This window comes from Dendropsophus ebraccatus, chromosome 5 (assembly GCF_027789765.1).
Source record: "Dendropsophus ebraccatus isolate aDenEbr1 chromosome 5, aDenEbr1.pat, whole genome shotgun sequence".
Lineage (NCBI taxonomy): Eukaryota > Metazoa > Chordata > Amphibia > Anura > Hylidae > Dendropsophus > Dendropsophus ebraccatus.
In genome coordinates, this window is record NC_091458.1 from 97845804 (window position 1) to 97867076 (window position 21273).

Genomic DNA, 21273 nt, shown 5'->3' on the forward strand with positions numbered 1-21273 from the left:
GTAACTAAGGGTAGCTTCACACGTACCGTATCGCAGTGGATATTCTGCTGTGGATCCTCAGCAGATTTGACTAAATGAATGAACACAGAATCAAATCTGCTGCAGCAGAAAATCCACTGATACGTTATGTGTGAAGCTACTCTAAAAAGTTACGTAACTTTATAAAGCCTATGCATTTCATAATTTATTTATTTTTTTACAGTGGAGCGCCCCTTTAAAGTATTAACATTCACATTGTCACCAATAAAACAAAACCATAAAAGCAAAAAAAAAAATGTTTATGCAGTAGCTTAATTTTTTTTTTATTAACACAAATCTTAGGGCACATGCTTTCCCTTTCCAATGTAGAAAACGGTATAAATGGAAACCAAAATAAATGAGAAAAGTCAGTTTTTACTTTTAAAAAAATGTGTGTGCCACTAACTCAGAGAGGATGGGAAGCATTTTGTCAAAAGAACCATTGAAAATTAGGATAAGAAAACTGAACTTTAGTCTTAATGTAACACACAGACATATTTGTTCATTAAGAACAGAACATAAATCAGTTATATGTAAAGAACAAGAAAATAAAACTTTGCAAGCATAAGCAATATATACAATTCTGTACACTGTAACCATCCAATCAATGAGTAAGTGGCAAGATTAGGTGTAACAAATGTTTGCAGCGAGTGTTGATACACAGTTTACACAATGCAAAATGTAAATGATTTCAAGCTTGTTAAAAAGAAAAATCTAAAAACACAGAAGCAATGACAAAACAGATTTCGATACAATGCAACTTTCTTCATGCCTAATCATGGTTGAGGCTTTACATAGTACAACACTGATCAGCTGAAATAGTACATAGATCCAAAATAAATGTTGACTGCTGATGCTGAAACTGGTGCATGCTGTCATAAGTCTATACTTATTTCATCCACGTTCACTTGTATTATTGCAAAGAACAAATACTCCCTTGTTAAACAGTTTACAGTACTAAGGTCTCTAGAAGAAAAATCTGCTACAAAAACATAAAAAAACCTGTTTACAATACAAATCTATGAAATGAAATGAGTCAAATTTACCTTCTTTAGAAAGTATCTTAATATTAAGAAAGGAATTGGCTTCCTAACATTTTAGAAGCAATGTTTTCTAGAATATAAAATAATTCTTCAAATTCAACTTGAATTGTTTGCCCTTTTCCTGTTCTAACAAAGATTCAGAAAGGTCTATCATTACCATTTTTCTGTTTTGATTAAAACAGGCATAAAAAAACAAAAACACAATATGGAATGAATAAGCTAGCAATATGCACCCAAAAGGTGAGGGCAAGTTATGAAATGCTTTTCATATATAATAAAAGAAAAATACAATTCGCTAGATACAAAAAAATAGATATATCCCTTACTATTTGCATAGCAGTTTAAAAAAACTGGAAAACAAAACAGTGTCATTTAACATAAAGTGGACATAAACAAAAGCGTTTTCAAAGCACAGTGTGATAGCGCGACTCATGCCCTTTACTTTGTCACGTACATTAACATCTAGATGCCCATACTATGATGCAGTCATTTTTTTGGAAGAAATTTGCTTTTAAACTTGCAATATACCCTGGCTTTCAAAGTGCTTCTCTGCCTTTATAAGTAGCTACTGTGTACAGTTGGAATTATTATAAGCAGTGACCTCGAAAGAGAATGGAATCTGTCTATACATAAACAATGTCTAAATTTTAGAGGGAAAAAAAACAATCTTATATGCTTATAAATGGGCAATAAAGATAATATTCTATAACTGTTTGTATTTTAGATGCCAGGTTTTAAAGTTTACAACCATTCCTGCTAACCAGTACACAACCTTAGAATCCCTGATACTGGTGAAGTGTGCTTATGAATGTATTTTTATACCTATGTTCAACATTGACAGAATCAGAATGTTCTATGAGACTACTGTACTCAGGTAAGCTTTCAGCAGAATCTCCAAATCCATGATAGTAGCCATACTGTAAGACATCAGCAGCCCCATCACCCAATGAAGGCCTAGGAGTCACCCAACTGCTAGGGCTCCCATTACTATGCAGAGAGCCACAAGCTTGAGATTTTATAGTAATGTTATTTTCAGGAAAAGTCCCATTCTCATCAGCGCCCTCTTTCTTGCCATCTGTGACATGGTTGAATCCTTGTGACAAAAGAAGGCACTTCGCAGGACTTTTCTCCATTTCTCCAAGTGGTATATTAAATCCATTACATGCTTGTCCATTTGTTAACGTAGTGTAGCTACCATTCACATCTGCATCAAGAAACAAACCTGTCACAAGCCTTGAAAACTCTTATAGAAAGCCATGGGTGTTACAGCCTAACAGTGATGAAAAAAAAAAAAAAAAAAAAAACACACACACATAATAATATTATATATATATATATATATATATATATATATATATATATATATATATATATATATATATATATATTTCCCCTTACACACACACACTAATATAAATATATATCAGCTGGAGGGCTGCAGATTCCCCTTCCCTATCTTAAGGCCCTATTCCACGGAACGATTATCGTCCGTATTCGGCCGATATCGGCCGCTACGGACGATAATTGTCCCTTGGAATAGAGTGCAACGATCAACCGACATCGTTCATGTCGGCTGATCGTTGCAGTCGCTTGTTTTTCAACATGTTGAAAAACAAGCGACTGATATAGCAGCGATCTGCTGCAGTCGCTCTGTTGAATAGGAGCATCGGCAGCAGACGCTGCTATATCCTATGGGCTGCCCGGACGATCATCGATCACCCGGGCATCCCCCCCGCCGCCCCTCCCGCTCGCTGCAGCCGCGTTATATAGCGACGGCAACGAGCGAGGAGCAAACGAGCGCTGACATCGCTCGTTTGCTCCTCTGACGACCCGTGTAATAGGCCCTTTAGGCATTAGTCACACATTCATTGTGTTCTTCTGTCCTCCCACCCATTTCCCTCCCCCCCAATCACTATTTTCAATGCAGTGTCTTAGATTGCAGTTCCGCACTACAGATGTGTGAATATACCACTACACTGAAAAATGCAGCCCCAAAATTCATGTTAGCATAGTTACTAACATGGAAAATAGTAATGGAGCTGGGCCAACTGTAATTGTTTGACTTGTCCTATCACATATCTTCCATGCAGCAGAAACCCAGAGAGGTTGTTTGTGATGAGCTATAGGAGAGTGCAAGATAATTGTTGATAGGCTTTTATGTAAAATCATATCTACCTTAAACGTGGGTATTAAACAAAGCTCCTGCTAATCATCTCTACATTATTCTTGAATTGGAACCCATACCATTTGTTTTCTATGTCCTGAATGTGTATGTCATATAATGTATAGCAGAACTATGTTCGCCATTTAGTATAACTCACATTATGCAATTTCTTGAAAAGCAGTGAAGCTCCCCCCTTACAATTCTGCTCAGCAAGGTAAATGTTAAAAATCTGTATGCTTTCTTTCCTTGCTCCCCCTTTGATGCCCTTTTCACAGAGCCCAGTCCCACTGAGCAGCACTTCTGGGTTTGAAAGAGGAATAGAGCACCCAACCGACCACCTTAAAGAGGATGTACCACCAGGTACATCCACTTTAAGCTGAACCCACGGATCAAACAGCGCCGTCACGGGGAAGCCGGTGCCGTGGTCCGTTTTTCGGACCGCGGCCCAGTTCCCGTGCACGGCGCCGTACTATGCACCGGAACCGGCCGGTGCTCAAGCACTGGAGGAGGGCCGGGCCGCCCACAGTTGGAGGGAATTCCCTCCCCTGTATGACGTGGCTCCATTCATTCTAAAGGGAGCCGCGTCATACAGGGAAGAAATTCCCTCCCACTGGGGGGGCCCGGTCAGCCTCCAGTGCTTGAGCACGGGCCGGTTTCGGTGCATAGTACGGCGCCGTGCATGGGAACCCGGGCCGCGGTCCGAAAAATGGACCACGGCACCGGCTTCCCTGTGACGGTGCTGTTTGATCCGTGGGTTCAGCTTAACCTGGTGGTACATCCTCTTTAAGGTGGTCGGTTGAGTGCTCTATTCCTCTCTCAAAAGAAAGAAAATTACAGATAGAGATTTAAATTTATTTATATTTTGTGTAATGTTTCCCCGTAGCATTACAAGTACAGTTCTGTTGCACAAAAAACAATTAAAGAGGAAGTGGATGAGTTGAGTGACTATTAGTTGCCCCTAGCAAGAACCTGTGAGGAATGAAAAGTGGAATCTGATTGGTTGCAACAGGACACTCAGACAATTCTACTTTACACCAGTTTGATAAATCTCCATCAAAATGCTTAGTTTGCTCAGCAATCCGCTTATATGCCGGCTGCCTTTGAACTCTGTGCAGCTCCCTGACGCTCGACCCCAAATGCCTGGAAAAGCTGGATCCAGTGCTGAGAAACTGGGAGAAGTTCCCCAGGACTGGATTCAGCTTTTTAAGGCACCCAGGGTGGAGCATCACAGAAATCAAAGGCAGCCAACTACCGAGCAAACTAAGCTCTTCCCTTCATTTGTAATATAAAATCTCTATCCACCATATCTAGGGATTGTCTGCACAGCCACTCCCTTGAGTCAAGATGGGGATCAGGAACTGGGTGCTTTAAGAATTGACAGGCGAATACCGTATTGTTTTTTCCCAGCCTGGCCCCTTTCAACAACAGAAAGGAAACACTGAGGGGTAGGGATCATCCGCTGTTAAAGTGGAGATAAAAAATGGCTCTATGGGCATAATGAGTTATTATATTGTACCATAATTGTAATGCAGAGACTGAGGACTCTTAAGGCCCTATTACACTGATCAATTATAAGCCTTACCTGGCCAAATAGCCACATTTTAGGCCAATAATAGTTCAGCGTACTAGCACATGTCGAAAGACAATGAGCAGCTGACATGCATGATGCATTTAGATGCAATTGGTCCTGGCAAGTCTGTACTGGCCGAAATATAAAGGTAGCCCCTCTCCACAAGAACAAGGGTGACAAGCTTATTGTTGGGGGTTCAACCACTGGGACCTCCATCGACATAGACAACAAACATAGATTGTACCCTAAATAGATGGAGCTTGTGACAGCTTGGCAATGTTCAGAAGCCCCTCAGAAAGAATGGAGCGCTGGCTGTGTACTTTTTTTAGGGATCCCAATGGTTAGACTTCCACCAGCTTGTTATTTCCTATTCTGTGGATAGGGGTTAACTTTTGGAGTTAGAAATACAACTTTTATATAAAATAAAACCAAAATAATTCCTTTCTTGGCACATTTTCCCTGAAATCCGCTTAAACCGCTAATCACTTTAGAGTTTTAAACCACAACAATTGCACTCCAATTTTTACTGATTTTAATAACTACAACATTCATACCAATAAAATATCTGCTGCATATACTTAAATATACAGTTTAAAAATCCACTTGTTCAGAAGAAACAGAATAAGAGAAATTGCGACATAGTAGAAGATAAAGCCTGGAACTAGTAGAACAGATCAATACTATACACTGTATGGGTGGATGTGCCTTATTTATCAGGCTATATAGATCCCACCCAAAAGGCTTTATTAAGTTTTATAGCATATGAAGTTATGATACAAATCAGAGAATGATGATAGGGATACTATTACTTCATAGATGAAAATACTTAAAAATAAGCATACTGGCTAATGCAACGAAAGGGTGTTTGCATTGGAGACACTGTGCATATATTATTTGCTGGCCTAACAGATGTGCTCTCTTGTGGTTTCAGATCTTCAACCAGCTGTATGTTGCAGCATCTGTCAGAAAACTGCCCAACCCCACCTGATATCTCAGAGTGATTTTCTACATGCATGCTCTCATCTTCAACCCCTCCGGTCAATTCAGCCCGTAAATGAACGCTGCCTCCTGAAAGACAAACATCAAAGGCAAATCTACAGATATCAAAGAGAAAAACAATCAAGCAAGAGTATAACATGCTAAAAGTAAAACCAGATGAACTACTTGTTAGGCAGTCTTCACATATCTGACGGTCCGACTTTATTTCCCACCGACGCAAAAGCAAAGCACTGGAGGGAAACTGATGTTCGAACTGATCCCATTCATTTGAATGGGACAATTCCTAATATTCGATGTTTCAGAATAGAAAGCCTAAGGGCAACTAATAAACTTTTGTCATCAGTTTCTGGTAAAATGAGAGAGCCGGACTGCCCGATATAAACAATACATTAAAAGACTTCTAGAAGGAACCATATGGGTTCTTTTTTTTCTTTAAATCAGCCTATACAAAATGCCCAGGATTACTAGTCACAATTTTCTATAAAAAAAGGAAAAGAAAAATAATTGCTCACCTTCAGTTCTAAGCTTCTTGATGGTATAAGCCTCTAAGCCATTGAATGATCGCTTGCGATTTATTGTGCCGCCATTAAAATGATTAGAGGAGTTTCCTTGGTGAACTCCATTTAAGGAGTTGCAGTAGTAAAAACCGTTTAGCTGACTGTTCTGGAGGTTAAGGAGAAACTGAGCACACTCTCGAAAGCCTTGGGAGTGTGCAAGGTCAGCCGCTGTCAAGCCATTGGCATTCCTAAAGCTGCATAACAAAAAAATTGAATTAAATACTACTCTTTGCACAGGGTGAGCCCTCAGTGGCTAACTATCTGAAGGCTAAACAATCATACAGCCATACTGCAAAACTTTAATCTAATAAGGCCTTTCCTTTTCCAGAATATGTAAGCTATTTGTAAATAAAGTAAACATAATTACTAATTCTAAAGAAATCATTGTTAAATGCTCAGTTACTATTTCCTAAACTCCAGCTTAGAATCTCACTGTGCCTAGAAAGACAGCTATTGCTAAAGCACAAAAGGAAGTTTATTATTCCTACGCTACAAACTTAAATAGAGTATGACAGCAGAAGCTATACTAAATATTACCAAATAAGATTGTCTGTGGCATTTCCCATGTCTTTGTTCTAGTTATATCAAATGCTGGGGTATTTGTCCAGGATGTTACACAAATCTGTAACTCCTACTGGTTAAAAGCAAGTGGCACAGACATGATATCAAGCATGTGAGGCTGAACATCTAAGAGCTCACACATTTCGAGAATCACATTTGGAATCTTAATATGTTTGCAATATTGGTATTATGGCAGATTTAGATAGCTTATTTAACTTTTTTCTCAAGATGTAAGGATTTGTGTGACAGTCAATGGAGTAACCCCACTAAGGGCACCATAAAACTGATTAGCCAGAATACAGCCAGAATGCAATTTATTGTTGGCCATTGATTAGAAATGGTTACTAGAAAAGCCGCCTGAACTAGCAAAGTGGGCCAGTCAGTAAATCATAGGAAAGTGTCATTTTACAAAATGGCGCACACAAATATTAAAAGTAAATGTATAGAACTGCAATAAAACTGTGCTATAAATGCCTTAAGCGGTTCTACAAATACACATTCTCGTGTGTAATGTAATGTAAGGTCCCACATGTATTACAAGTAGCAGGTCTTAACCTTTATGTGGGTTTCTCAAAAATGGCCTTTAGAATCCTGATCTGCAATGCAAAGTAATTAAATTCTTTGGGGCTGTAAAATTACCACTACAAATTGACCAATGCCTTCAACAGGGTCATTTCTATATCTTAAGATTACAGCTTTTAATACCACTGTTTTGGCAGGCAACAGTTTAATTTAAAATTGAGTCACATTCACATTTTTTTTTTTACACATCAGGAAAAATTATAAAATGTAATTCTGAGATTGAAGTGATTAGCAAAAATAGAGGAAAATGGCAAATTAGGATGATTCTCTGAAACTAATGCTAGATGGAGACAATGAATTGGATGCAAACAAACAAAAATGATGCAAAGAAACTCCCGCTGACTGCAGAGCCTTCACTTCTAAGGGTACTATTACACGGAACGATAATCGGCCCTATCCGGGCGATTATCGTTCCGTGTAATAAACACCATGATCAGCCGATGATCGTTGTCATCGGCTGATCGTTGATATAGGTTCAGACATATAATTGTCGGCCACCGACCATGCTACATGTAATAGCGGTGCGTGGCCGGCGGCTAATGACTTGCAAAAGAATACATTACCTATCCATGGTCCAGGGCTCCTCCTGCTCCTCTTCTTCCCGGGTCCTGCGCGCTGCAGCTCCAGAGCGGCCTGTCTTAGCTGACGGCCGCTCAGCCAATCACTGGCCGAGACCACCTCGGCTAGTGATTGGCTGAGTGGCCTGTCAGCTAACACAGGCCGCTCTGGAGCTGCAGCGCGCGGGACCCAGGGAGAAGAGGAGCAGCAGGAGCCCTGAACCCGGGATAGGTAATGTATACCAGTTTACCAAGGGCTGCAAGAACATCGGTAACAATGTCTCTGCAGCCCTCATTAGGCAATTATCGGGCCGTGTAATAGGCGCTCGTTTACATTTATTATCGGGCCCCTATCGGCCAGTCTAATAGTACCCCAAGACGAACTCACCTTGGAAGTGAAGGTCCGCAGTGATTGGCAGAGATTGTCTCGGAAGTGGAACCTCTGCAGTCAGCGGGGAACACCAAGGAGGCACGGACAGGTAAGGATATTATATTTATTTTATATAACATTAAAAGAGAATGGCCGCTGGACAACCCCTTTAATATAAAATGCCTGGAATAAATATATCTGTCCTACGAGAGATCTGGTCTTTCTCTGCTGTTAATCTTAGTACAGAATCAAACATTACGCAAGGCTGAAGCTGTAAACTGACAATACATCAAATGGTAAGCGTGATGACAGAAATACAAGCAGCTTTGTTATGTTAGTATTGACAAATAGCAATAAGCAAAATAAAGCATAGCCAAAAAAATAAATATACTTATGGTTACAGTGAAAAACAAGGGCAAATCTCTCAAAAGTTATGAAAAGGCAGTGAGGGTAAGCCAGGGTTAACCTAGATCCTCAAATCACTTTGTAGTCTTCTTGTTGTATATAAATAATTCTGCATCTGACTGCAGACATTTGGTGGGGAGTTGGATTTCTGTTACCAATATAATGTTTAAAAATACTGAGGGAAGAGACCAAAGAGCTTGTGGGGGAGGGAGGGGAGATGATCAGAATAAATAAAGCAGCAAATGGCATTCCATACATGCAGCGTCACCTGGATCCAGGTGGGAAGAAGATAGAAAATGGTTTGCAATACAGGAGTCTTTACAAGTAGATTTGAAAATCACAGTCACAAAGATGTGGACCTAATCTGTCCCAATGTTTTTGTAGGTAATAGTGGTCTGTAAATCTGACAACCAATGTTGGATGAGGGCCTATGTTGCTGTTGAATAGGCCCAGTCATTCAACAAACTTTGAATAGATCAATTTTTTAAGCTATTTTTAAAACCTTTGCAATATATCTTATCAGAAAAAATAGCAATAGTAGAAAAAAAGGAAAAAGAGATACAGCTCACCAGTTAGTAGTCAGCAACAACAAGTAGGACTAAGGAGGGTGCTCGATCTTCAGGGCGTTGGCCAGACGCTGTATGCAAAGTTTAGCTGAAGAAGGAAAGTGTTGAAGTCGGCACTCCTGGACGTAGAAGTTTAAAATTTTACTTTTATTCGTGCATGTTAAAATCTAGCGGTTAGCATAGCAGGACCTACGCTACTGCGCTTAATCATGGTCTAGTAGAAAATGGACATTGTGACGAATAAAAACAGGTGACCAGCCAATGAAAAGATCCCTACGTCATGGATCATGTGCTTGAAGAGCACAGGTGTAGCATGAATTAGAACTCCCACTGATTGTGTACGTGTCTGGATAGGTTCCAATATATGTGTAAAGTGAGAGTAAATGCTAAATTATAAGTAATGATAAAGTAGGTCATTTCTATAGTTCAGACCCTTTGGATGCCTCGTGTCCAAACGAAATATCATTTGTGCCTCCTTATGCAGAACTTGTTTGTGCCAGTCACCTCCTCTCGGAGGTTTTTTAACTTTTATGATAGCATATGTGCTGAAGGTGCTGACATCCCCTCCATGTGTCTCAATAAAATGTTTTGCTGCCCCCGATATGTTGGATCTGTGTTGCTTTCTAATGCTCGCAAGGTGCTCACTAATACGTTGTTTGTACTTTCTTATAGTGCAGCCCACGTAGAGCAGATTACAAGTCGTGCAACTGATAATGTAAATTACATGATCACTGTTACAGTTTAGATAATCACCTATTTCATAAGTTCTTTCCCTAGAACTATCACTGAAGGTATTTTTGTTGTGGGTCACATACTTGCAAATTGGGCAACGGATGTCTCCGCATTTGTAGCAACCCTTGAGCTTACAGGTGGTCTGCGGAGTATCAGGATGCAGCATACTTGGCGATAGTAAATCCCCCAATGATCTGCCCCTACGTGGTACACATCTGAAACCCTGATCCAGGATTCCAGATAGAGTCACGTCCTGTCGTAAAATGGAGATGTTCTTCTTGAGGATATCTACAATCTGATTGTATTGGGGTGAGTATGTAGTGGAAAATATCTTATCAGACAAAATAAAATAAATTCTAACCACTAAAAAGGAAGGAGAACAGTGACTTTAATTAGGAGTTTCAGTGCAAAATGGTAGTCCATTTATGCAACACATTTACATGAAGAGTTGCATACAGATGGGAAAAGTATCCATTGCCACAATAGTATTTAGGAGTTAAAGAAATCAATTGGAGAGAAACACTGAATTGAATTTGAGATATACAGTAACAATGTTAAGTCATCTGAACTGATTTTAACCTGTGAGATGTTTAAACTCCTTGATAATTCAGAATCTGTGAATCTACATATGAGATGGTGGACAGGCGTTTTTTGTTGTAAAAGTCATAAAAAAGGCGGCCAATATTATCCACAATGTGGAACACAGAAAAGTATTAGTATGCACTGCGTTTTGGTTACAACAGTAGAAATTTTGGGTACATCAGCAAGATAAATTCTTAGCCAACAATGGCATTTTATTGTTTTTTTAAAAAAAGGATTATAGGTTGTAAGTTAAAGAACTGAGCATGTGCCCACAAGTCTAGACTAGGCACATGGTTTGTACTTCTTAGCATTCAACTTAAAGCGTAACTATAATTTCAGTAGCCAAAAAATTAAATTTTTCTAATAAAAAGCCCACGTGTAACCCTTTAAAAAGAGCCATAAACTGCGTTGATAGCGTGTGCGTTTGCTGAGATATCCCCAGTTGTTTGGCTCAGAAGAATAAATGAATTTTTCTTCTGGCTGAGAAAGTGGGCGTGGCCTATCCCTCTCTCCCTGGCTGGGTCCCTCCATCCACTGAGCAGCACCTTAGCAGATGTATCACACACAGTGCCATCAGATAGAGCCCCAGCATACAGTATCACAATGTAAGATTAGATACAAAGCACCAGCCGATGGTATCACACACAGTGGGATTAGATACAGTCATCTGCTCTCATAACACTGTAGGATAATGTCAGCCATGGAGCTGGGGGCACCTGCTGCAGACCTCTGATAGTGAATGTTATATGTACTATGGAAGGACTACAGCTGTGTTGTGCTGGGACTTGTAGTCCTCCCCTCAGTGACTCACCCACTCTCCCTCATGCAGTACATTGGGAGTCATGGCTGGCATGTCCCTCCTTGTTGAAGCACTGGATACTTGTCCCTCCAGCCATCTCCTCCCCTGCGCTGCTCCTCACACACACAACACCCTCAGCTCTGCTTAGTGACCTCTGTGAGGGGAGGGGGGAGAACATGCTGCTAGGAGGGGGGAGGAGGTTTTGTTTATGTCTGTGTCAGGGCTGTTATCTGATGCTGCTGTCAGAGTCTGTACTCTAAGTACGGATCTCCAGGGAGGGGGCGTGTCCAGCAGGAATGCAGAAGTAAGTCAGAGCCAGACAGAGCTGTAAGGGCATAATCAGCCTTCTGTATTTAAAAAACAGTTCATTTTAGGTTATTAATGTATATTGCAAAAATTGTTATCATGCCCTAAGCTAACTAAAACTGAAAGGTCAAAATATTTTATAGTTACGCTTTAAGAGTATACAACAGTGCCAAATGAGTGACTGGTCTTGCCTGTCGTGGCTACAGTTTACTGACAAACTGGGCCAAGTAGTGGCACCTTAAAAGACTTATCTATAAAAGCAAATGAAATTTTTATCTGAGCTACAGACAAGATGTACATGATATAACAGACAGTTTGCAGATTTTTAGCAGGGATTTGAATGAGTTAAGCCAGTAGGATTACAGTATTGTGTAGACATTGACTTTTCTTCTAGTCAGAACCCCATTAGGTGTTTTTTTCTGATGGTTATTATAGCCTGGATGAGTAATCCAGAACCACTAAGACAACAGTACATTCTTACATAATAGAATGTATCACAAGAGACACAAGGACACATTTTCATAAATATGTCCTGTGCTGGATAAGTTAGCACATTATGTAAATGCCACCAGACAATTTAAGAGAACGCTCACATCTTCCTCCTGTTACAACAGTAAAATAACTAACCTCCATGTGGCTACTGTTAGTTAATAGGTAAGGCTGACACTGTATATTAGGGTAATATATGCATGCAAGTCTAAAATTTCTAAAACTGAATTCCTAAATTAGCATTAAAACCAATCACCGCAACAAATACCTCAACAGTATGCCTTGTGTGCAGAAAGGAAGCGATACTGAACACTCATTGCCACAACTGTAAGGTTTTCGGAGAAGCACCTGTGGCAGTTTCAGCAGTTTCTATTTGGGATGCTCCCCTTTCTAGGATTACTTGAAAAAATCAAGTCAATTCGAATTACGTAGCTGTAAAACATTGACACGTGTAGTTTTTACAGTTTTTTTTTTCTTTTCAAAAACGTCTAATTTAAAATAGGGAAATGGCAAATTACAGAAAAATAAACAGAAAACTGATCATGTACGTGATCACATATCTGTATCCAACATTTAAATGACATTGACATAAACCCCCCCCCCCCCCAAAAAAAAGAGCGCTAGAGCCCATAGTACAATCATGGTTTGTAAACCACCTTTGAAATAGATTTTTATTACAATTTGATATTAGGGCTCCTAGCCAAGGCTAAAAATTTAAGAAACTTTATTGAAAAATTCATTTGAAAGGGATTTCATAGAATGTATTTTTTAAATGACAATTTAGGAGTAACTGCTGTTAAAATAAGGAAGTATTGATTCATGGTAAAGTGACACCGATATGTGGGTGCAGTTTGACAAAACAAGTTTCATTTTCATCACAATGCTGCATGAAGGGTCAATTGATTTCCAGAAGGCAATTTGTTTAGTTTGAACAATTCCTGTACAATCTTAAACATGCTATCTAGTCAAGATGATTATATAATATAATATATATATATGTAACAATAAAGAACAAAATAGTTGGTTTTATGCATTCCCAGGGGAAAGTAAAACTGCTCTGTGTAAGAGACTCAGTAAATACAACATGTGTAAAAGAGAAAAAACAAAAATTATGAAATTTGCTAAGCACTTAACATTTGGGCAGAGCCTGAAGAAAAATAAATTAAAAAACCTAAATAAACTTATAAGGATGGACTACAAAAAAAATTAAATGGCAAAGATAAACAGAAATTAGCATTGTATGAAATGTATTTGCAGAAATGCAGCTTGTGTCACAACTTTGTGACAGCTTAAGATCAGGAAAAAGTAAGCAACATGAGCAAATATATAGCACAAAGCTGTTGGCAGTTGACAGGCACCATTCTTCTCCTGTGGAACAAAAGATCAGACAGTAGTGGCTTTGAACAGTCCAGTGGACAAAGTCTGATAAATAAAAAAATATTTTAAAAATATAGGGTCCAGAGTTGAAAAGACTGTTTACAAAATATCTGATTCAGTGGTTGTATAGAGCCAATTTTATACTGCTTTGATATACATAAAGCCCAAAATGAAAATATATGACAACAGTCCCTACAGAAAAATTATAAGAAAACTGTATTCGTTCTGGAGCATATGCGTGTACACACTCCCAATATATAATATACTGGAGGAGTAACTGAAATTGAATAGAGCTTCAAATATGAAAAGGGATAAGTGTACTTGGCAAAAAATAAAATAAAAAAAATTATAAAATCAAAAATGTTCCAAACGAAAGAATATGGCTTTATAGCCTCTAGCAAAGTAGTGATTTAATTGTACAGAATTCCTGCAAGAATTACATTTACAAAAACAGAAAAATAAAAAGCTTCCCCCCATATTTGAGCATTCCAAAAGACAATTTGGAAGCCATTCCAGAATGGTGTCAGTGATAAATTTCAGTATGTGTTGAGGTGGATTGTAAAACAGTCTAAGGAAAGAGCAGTTCTTTACACCCATAGGTGATAAATTAAGGCTTTACTTTTTTGTGCATTCAGCTAGGAAAACACATAGTGGTTTGTTATGGATCATAAAATACGCAAAAAGTAATTGTCCAGTGTCCCAGAGCTAATCGATTTAGAAAAATATAGAAAGGAAGTAATGACATTACGGGTGCATGTTCTGTTGAAACAGACATCACTGAGAGACTATTGATCAAGCAATTTCTGGCCTCTCAAACATGCTTATATGGTTTCTCTCTGAAAATGAAGTAGTAGAAACCCAAGAGCAATAATGTGTTAAATGACTAGATAAGCTTCAAGATGGGTAGTGTTTAAAGAAAAACAAAACTGAATACATGAACATGAGTGCACAATCTGAGATTTGGGGGGGGGGAAATCAGAGACAGAAGAAAATATTTCTTTACTAAAAGATCAATAGATGCTTGGAACAGACTTCCAGCAGATGTGGTTGGTAAATCCACGTGAATGCAAGCTTGCCCAGGATAAACATATATCCATCCTAAGATAAGAAGGGAAATAAAAGGGCAGACTAGATGGACCATGTCGTATCTTACTGCCGACAATCTTCTCTGTTTGTAATGTAAATGACTGGTGGAGTTGGATCCAAATGATACCAAGTTGGGAGATGCATGTAAAGCAAGATTGTACAAGCTTTGTTCTAAGTAAACTTGCTTTGGAATTCATTTGTTTTTAATTTCTTTGTACGGTAGGCCTGCACAAGGTTAAATAGTTTAAGTGCATTTTGCAACCAATGAGCACTCTAAGGAATCGTGCCTCAAGAAGCAAAAGGTCATCCTTTGTGTTTTATGAATAGGGTTGCAAATACAGAAACCTAAGAAGCTTCCATCTTGAGTGTGATGGCTATAAGCAGCTCCTGTTAAGTTGTAGTAAAGGCACTACAAGAGCAGTTTACTAAGCAGATCAACAGAACAGAAGACAGTGCTGTCTGCTTACGGCTCTGTTCTCTGTGTATGCTGCCCCCGTGGCTCTGGCTAACAGCTGATTGGTTGGGCATCAACACCCACAGATCTGATATTGATAGCCTATCCTGAAAACCTTGGCCTACAAAATCCCATTTAGGTCCACAGCAACTAGCTGTAATCTATGAAACAGAGGGGTTTTCTGGCCAAAATAGACTGATAAGCTATCCTTAGTGTAGGTCAGTCAGAATATTACACAGTGAACAGGGACGGAAGTAGCTGGCTCAGTTCACTGTGTAGCGACGGTGAAGCATAACTGCAGCTCAGGTGACTGGCAGCAACCAGGCTCAGCTACTGCACAGTAAACAGAAGAGGCTGCTTATGGTCCCTTTACTGTTTAGTACAGGCACTGAACAGCTGGTTGGCGGGAGGGCCGGGGGTGAGCACTCTGTTGATCATTGACTATCCTGTGTATAGCTCATAAGTGTGTTTTTTCTGAACATCCATTTTAAAGCTGTCTGTGCAGTGAAGTCAGCCTCCTCCTTCCTTCTGACCAACACCCCCGCCCCCCTCGATCACTTACTCTAAAAGGAAGAAATGATCAACTAAGCCCTGTTCCCGATCTGTTCTGCATGGAACCACTTGGCTGTGTTCAGAGAGGGGCCCCAAGTATGGTACAAACTCTTAGAAAGTCTATGAGACTTCCCACAAATTGTTACACCATACTCCTGGCATTATGTGAAAAGTTGAGAACAGAAAGATAAGAATAGAGTGCTCAGGCAATTTATTTTAGCAACTGAAGGAAGGTTGCAGCATCCAGGGACCTCAATCATTAAAAATTCTCATGTGTTACTGTGACAAGTCAAAAGTTTGCTTAAAAAAAATGTATTCAAACATTTGTGGGTTTAATTTTACTTACAAACATGAAAGACTAACTTTCCACTAAGTAATCCAAGTCTGGAAAGGTTTGTGGAGCACACAGATCTGTGTTAGTTAACTAGTACAATAAGATGATCAATCAGAAACCACAGTCAAATAAAGCAGATACACTAATAAAGTGTATTTTTGAACAGTGCAGCATTAAGATGAAAAGTAAAAACATAAAACCTGTTTTGAAGTCACATGACTGCAAATATATACCGGTCACTGTTGTGATTTGTATGAGAAAATACTTCTACTTGAGTTGGTAGGAAGCAGTTTAGAAGGAAATCTATAAACCTTCAAGACAAAAATGGTTAAACAATGTACATAAAAACAGCACAATAATGTATCTCGGATGTTACTAATACAGAAGGCAGTAATAGAATTTGTTTATAAATGTGATATGTGTGTGTTAACATAAGGCACCATGCATGGTTTAAGCATTGTGCAAAAACAATAAGCCCAAGCAGGACTCCACAAATGAGTCTACTCATTTGTTACTGATAGGAAATGTTGATTTTTAGTGCTGGATTTTATTTGAAATGTGTAAAAGCATAAGAAATAGAAACAAGAGCGGCACATACTCTATTTGAGCTCCATTGGATACAAGGGCCTTAAGGCAGTCCATACTACCAGCCCTTGCTGCTTTGTGGACAGGGGTCTCACCCACATAGTCCTAAAAAAGAAAGTGGGAAAAGCTAAATACAGGTAAACAAGACAACAGAATTTTTTAGACTAATTAAAATACATTATCTACGATTTTTTCGCCATCTAGAAAAGTACTCAAAATATTTTTGAAACCTGTTTAACATGTGATCCCCCCCCCCGTTTAATAGTATCTAAAAGCAGCTGACATTGTGTACAAGTGCTGCTCTAAGAGTTAGTGTAAAGCCCCATTTAGGGTATGTTCTCACAGGGCAGATACTTGCTGTGTTACCATTAGAGATGAGCGAACCTGCCGAGGTTCGGGTTCGTATGAACCTGAACTCTCGGCTTCTGACTGCCGCTGTCTGCCCGCTCCGTGGAGAGGGTGGATACAGCCGGAGGACCACCTGGAAAACTGGGATACAGCCATAGCCATAGGCTGTATCCCAGTTTTCGAGGCGGTCCTCCAGCTGTATCCACCCTCTCCACGGAGCAGGTAGACAGCGTCAGTAAGAAGCTGAGAGTTCAGGTTTATACGAACCCAAACTTCAGTCGGTTCGCTTATCTCTAGTTACCATCTCTTTACACTCCGTGACTCCAACCAGGAGTTGGTGAAAAATACAGGAGGGGGCCAAATATTTCCATTATACATTTCTGGCATTTATGTTCCACTCCTGGTTTTGTTGAAGAGACCTCTATGTGGAACCAAGTAAAACAATGTGCATGCATATTCACATTAAACTGACCCTTTATTATCCAGTTACTATACAAAAACTGATGCAATGGTGGTTTGGCATTTTTCCTTTGTATCTACTCCCATGTTTGACTCAGAAACTGCACATGTGATTCTAGCCAGAGGGGAAATTAACACTTCATAGATTTAATGTAGATTTTCCCAAATAAGGGGAGTACTGCAGACACACTGGGGTGCGAGGGTGTGTGTCTAGAACTGCTCTGGTATAGCAGTGTGTGTAATAGACATATTTTTCTCACACACACACACAGCTATACCATAGCAGTTCTCAATACAAAGCAGAGAGGCCATGTCACCCCTTACCGCTGTTACTGACCGTAATATAACTTTATTGAAGCAATGTTTTGGGTGTTTACCTGTTTATTTACATGGGCACCAGCTTGAATTAGCCATAGCAGGCAGTGTGGATGTCCCCCAAATGCAGCAATGTGAGCTGGAGTTTGAGCAAACCGCGTTGTGCTGGCATTGACAGAACAGCCTGCTCCTACCAGCTGTACCAGGCACTCCAACTGTGAAAGGAAAGCAGAAATGCCAACAATTAATAGATGGAAATACAATTTAAAATTAAATGCACCTCAGTAAATGGAGTTAGGAATAATCTATCAAAGCGTTGTAAGTTTTTTTTTCTTAGGTATATCCCACATTGAAATCTAGATCCCACTGACTGAAAGAAATGTAAAATCTGCATCACAAACACTTGTGTCACCTCTGAAAAAAAACAAAAAAAACAAATACCCTCTATGTGAACTCCAAGACAAGCAAGTCATAAGGAGCATGTGCATGTCCATGTATCTAACAACATGTTATCGTTGTTGGCCCCAAGCAAATGTCCTCCCTGAGGGTCTCAACTTACACCAATAATAATTTGCTTTCAGATGAGTAATAAATAGGGGATGATTGGAAGGGTGAGTTTGTAGTGGTTTGGCATTACTTTAGGTGGGTGCAGCTTATAATTTGGTGTAAATTACAGTGGAAACCTACACCAACTCCTAGCTTGTATAGATTTCTACACCCCACACAGAAAGGACACTGGCTCTCCTCATACACTAGGCGCATCTAACGTCACAACCCTTTGCACCAAGGCCAGCACAGGCAGTATACATCAGGGAAGACTCCAGACATCCCATATCTCCAACACAAGTAATAGCCCAAAGCAACCAATCACAGCTCAACTGCTATTTGGTATTCTGCTCTTGACAAAAAAATCTGAGCTGTGATTGGCTGTTGCTATAGGTAACAAAGTTTTTGATTCTCTTAAAGGTGAAGTCCAGAATTTTTTTTAAATCAAAGTATTGTATTGCCCCCAAAAGTTATACAAACCACCAATATACACTTATTACGGGAAATGCTTACAAAGTGTTTTTTTTCCCTGCACTTACTACTGCATCAAGGCTTCACTTCCTTGATAAAAGCTTTGGCTGTCCAAGCATGATGGGAATTGTAGTTTTGCAACAGCTGCAGGGCTAAAGATTCCCCATCCCTGCCTTAGGCCCTGTTCACACTGAGCAAGAACATCAGAATTCCGCAGCAGAGCGCTCCACCGTGGAATTCCGATGTTCTTGCTTAGTGTGAACAGGGCCTTAAAGTGATTGTACCACCAGGCCCAGGCTGAAGCACTGGAGGCGGGCCGACCCACCCTTAGTGAGAGGAAACCCTAGCCCCTCTATGATAGGGTTCCATTGATTCAGCCTGGGCCTGGTGGTCCAGTCACTTTAATGTGTAAATCGAGCCTTAGGTGTATGGCCAGCACTGGAGCTCATGGTAGCCCAGTCCCGCTTCTGGATCCGGTCGGGTCACGGAGATCTCAGCCGCTGGAGCCCGGTGCGCGCGCTGAGAGAGGAGTCCAACGCTCATAGAGAATGACCGAGAGTCCAGTGCTCCGTCATTCTCTATGAGCGTTGGACTCATCTCTCAGCGCGCGCCGGGCTGCAGCGGCTGAGATCTCAGTGACCCGACCGGATCCAGAAGTGGGACCCGGCGGGATAAGGTGAGTATAGGGGGCTGTAGCGGGGGGTCGGGAGCCTGTCACCGCGGCACGGGGGGGTGACAGGTTCCCTTTAAGGCTCCATTCACACGGAGCAAAACTGTCCGAACTCTGCACGTCAATTCCTCCACACACAGAGAGGAGGTGCGCGAGCCTCCCATAGACTGCCAGTATGACACGGAGACTGGTGGTTTTAATTCTGCCAGTTTTACTCCAGGTGAACGACACCTAACATTTCCTGGTTATGTCTGGTCACAAGGAAGTGGCTGCTCTGCCGAATATTGTGTCCAGACATCACTAAGGTGACCGGTCCCTGCCAGAACAGCAGCAGTATACAGCCAGTATACAGCATAGAGAATGAGAGCCAAGTACACCACCATATTCCACTCTCTCATACTGGGCAGGAGGGATACAGGTGAGCCCACACGGAGAATACACAGTTATGTCCGTGTACACGGGCCCGGGCGCTCACCCCCCAGCATTACACGGAGGGAGGTCCCGGGCGCTCACCCCCCAGCATTACACGGAGGGAGGTCCCGGGCGCCCACCCCCCAGCATTACACGGAGGGAGGTCCCGGGCGCTCACCCCCCCAGCATTACACGGAGGGAGGTCCCGGGCGCTCACCCCCCAGCATTACACGGAGGGAGGTCCCGGGCGCCCACCCCCCAGCATTACACGGAGGGAGGTCCCGGGCGCTCACCCCCCAGCATTACACGGAGGGAGGTCCCGGGCGCTCACCCCCCAGCATTACACGGAGGGAGGTCCCGGGCGCTCACCCCCCAGCATTACACGGAGGGAGGTCCCGAGCGCTCACCTCCCAGCATTACACGGAGGGAGGTCCCGGGCGCTCACCCCCCCAGCATTACACGGAGGGAGGTCCCGGGCGCTCACCTCCCACCTTTGTTCTCCCTCAGCAGCGGCCACTCCCTCCCCCTGCGGCCGCCTCCTCCGGAGCCCGGCAGGGCACGCCCACAGCCCCGCCCCCTTTCCTTTGTCTCTGGTCCCTTCTCAGTCACCCCGCCTCTCCACAAAACGGGAAGGAGCCAAAGAAAATGGCGCTCTCCCCTCCCACTGTCCGTCTCCTCAGTGATATTCCCGCTCTACCCCACAGCACAATGCGCCCGCCGCTCCCCACAACGTCACCTTCCCGAAGTGAGCGGCCCAGTGTATGGGAGTCCAGCCGTAGCACGAGTCTTCCTTCCCAAGCTGCTGCGCGGTGTTCCCGGGCGGGCCCTGGAGCAGAGACTGAAGGCACCCGAGGTCTCCATCCCTGCAGGCTCGGTGGAGAGGGAAGCGGAGGTTGAGCACCTCCTCACTGGAGAAGCCGGGCTCCGAGCACACAGACATCATCATCTGAGGAGCGGGAGCACACGCACCCAAACACACACACACCGGGGCTGGGGGAGGAGCAATGCCAGTCCCGCCTCCTGCTAACTCACTGCCGGGGCGCCCTCACAGCGGCATGGCTCTGTATACACGCGGCGTGAGGGAACGCCCACTGCGGTCACGTGACCCGCCCTGCCCGTGTTCATAGGTGGTGCCGGTGCGCTACTCACTGAGAGACTGTAGTGTCAGACGATGCTGCCGCTGGCTCCGGGGTAGAGCGGGTTCCTTCATTAGTATTGGCTTTTTGCTTTATTGCAAAAAACTTGTATATTAAAATTTATACATGTACAAGGTAAGAGAAGTGGTACTGTGCAGTGTCTGGATACAGGGTAAGAGAAGTGGTACTGTGCAGTGTCTGGATACAGGGTAAGAGAAGTGGTACTGTG

General features: G+C 41.7%; 1 protein-coding gene across 1 annotated transcript; it reads right to left on the reverse strand.

Moving 5' to 3' along the window:
• Nucleotides 1-277: 277 nt before the first annotated feature.
• On the reverse strand, nucleotides 278-20955 carry ANKRD10 (ankyrin repeat domain 10). The gene is made up of 6 exons (XM_069970774.1): nucleotides 20645-20955; nucleotides 17873-18025; nucleotides 16702-16793; nucleotides 6307-6545; nucleotides 5780-5863; nucleotides 278-2265 (listed from the first exon to the last, which is right to left on the reverse strand). The coding sequence occupies exons 1-6, from the start codon at nucleotides 20852-20854 to the stop codon at nucleotides 1835-1837; spliced, it is 1209 nt and encodes a 402-aa protein (XP_069826875.1). The 5' UTR covers nucleotides 20855-20955; the 3' UTR covers nucleotides 278-1834.
• Between the last annotated feature and the right edge of the window lie 318 nt (nucleotides 20956-21273).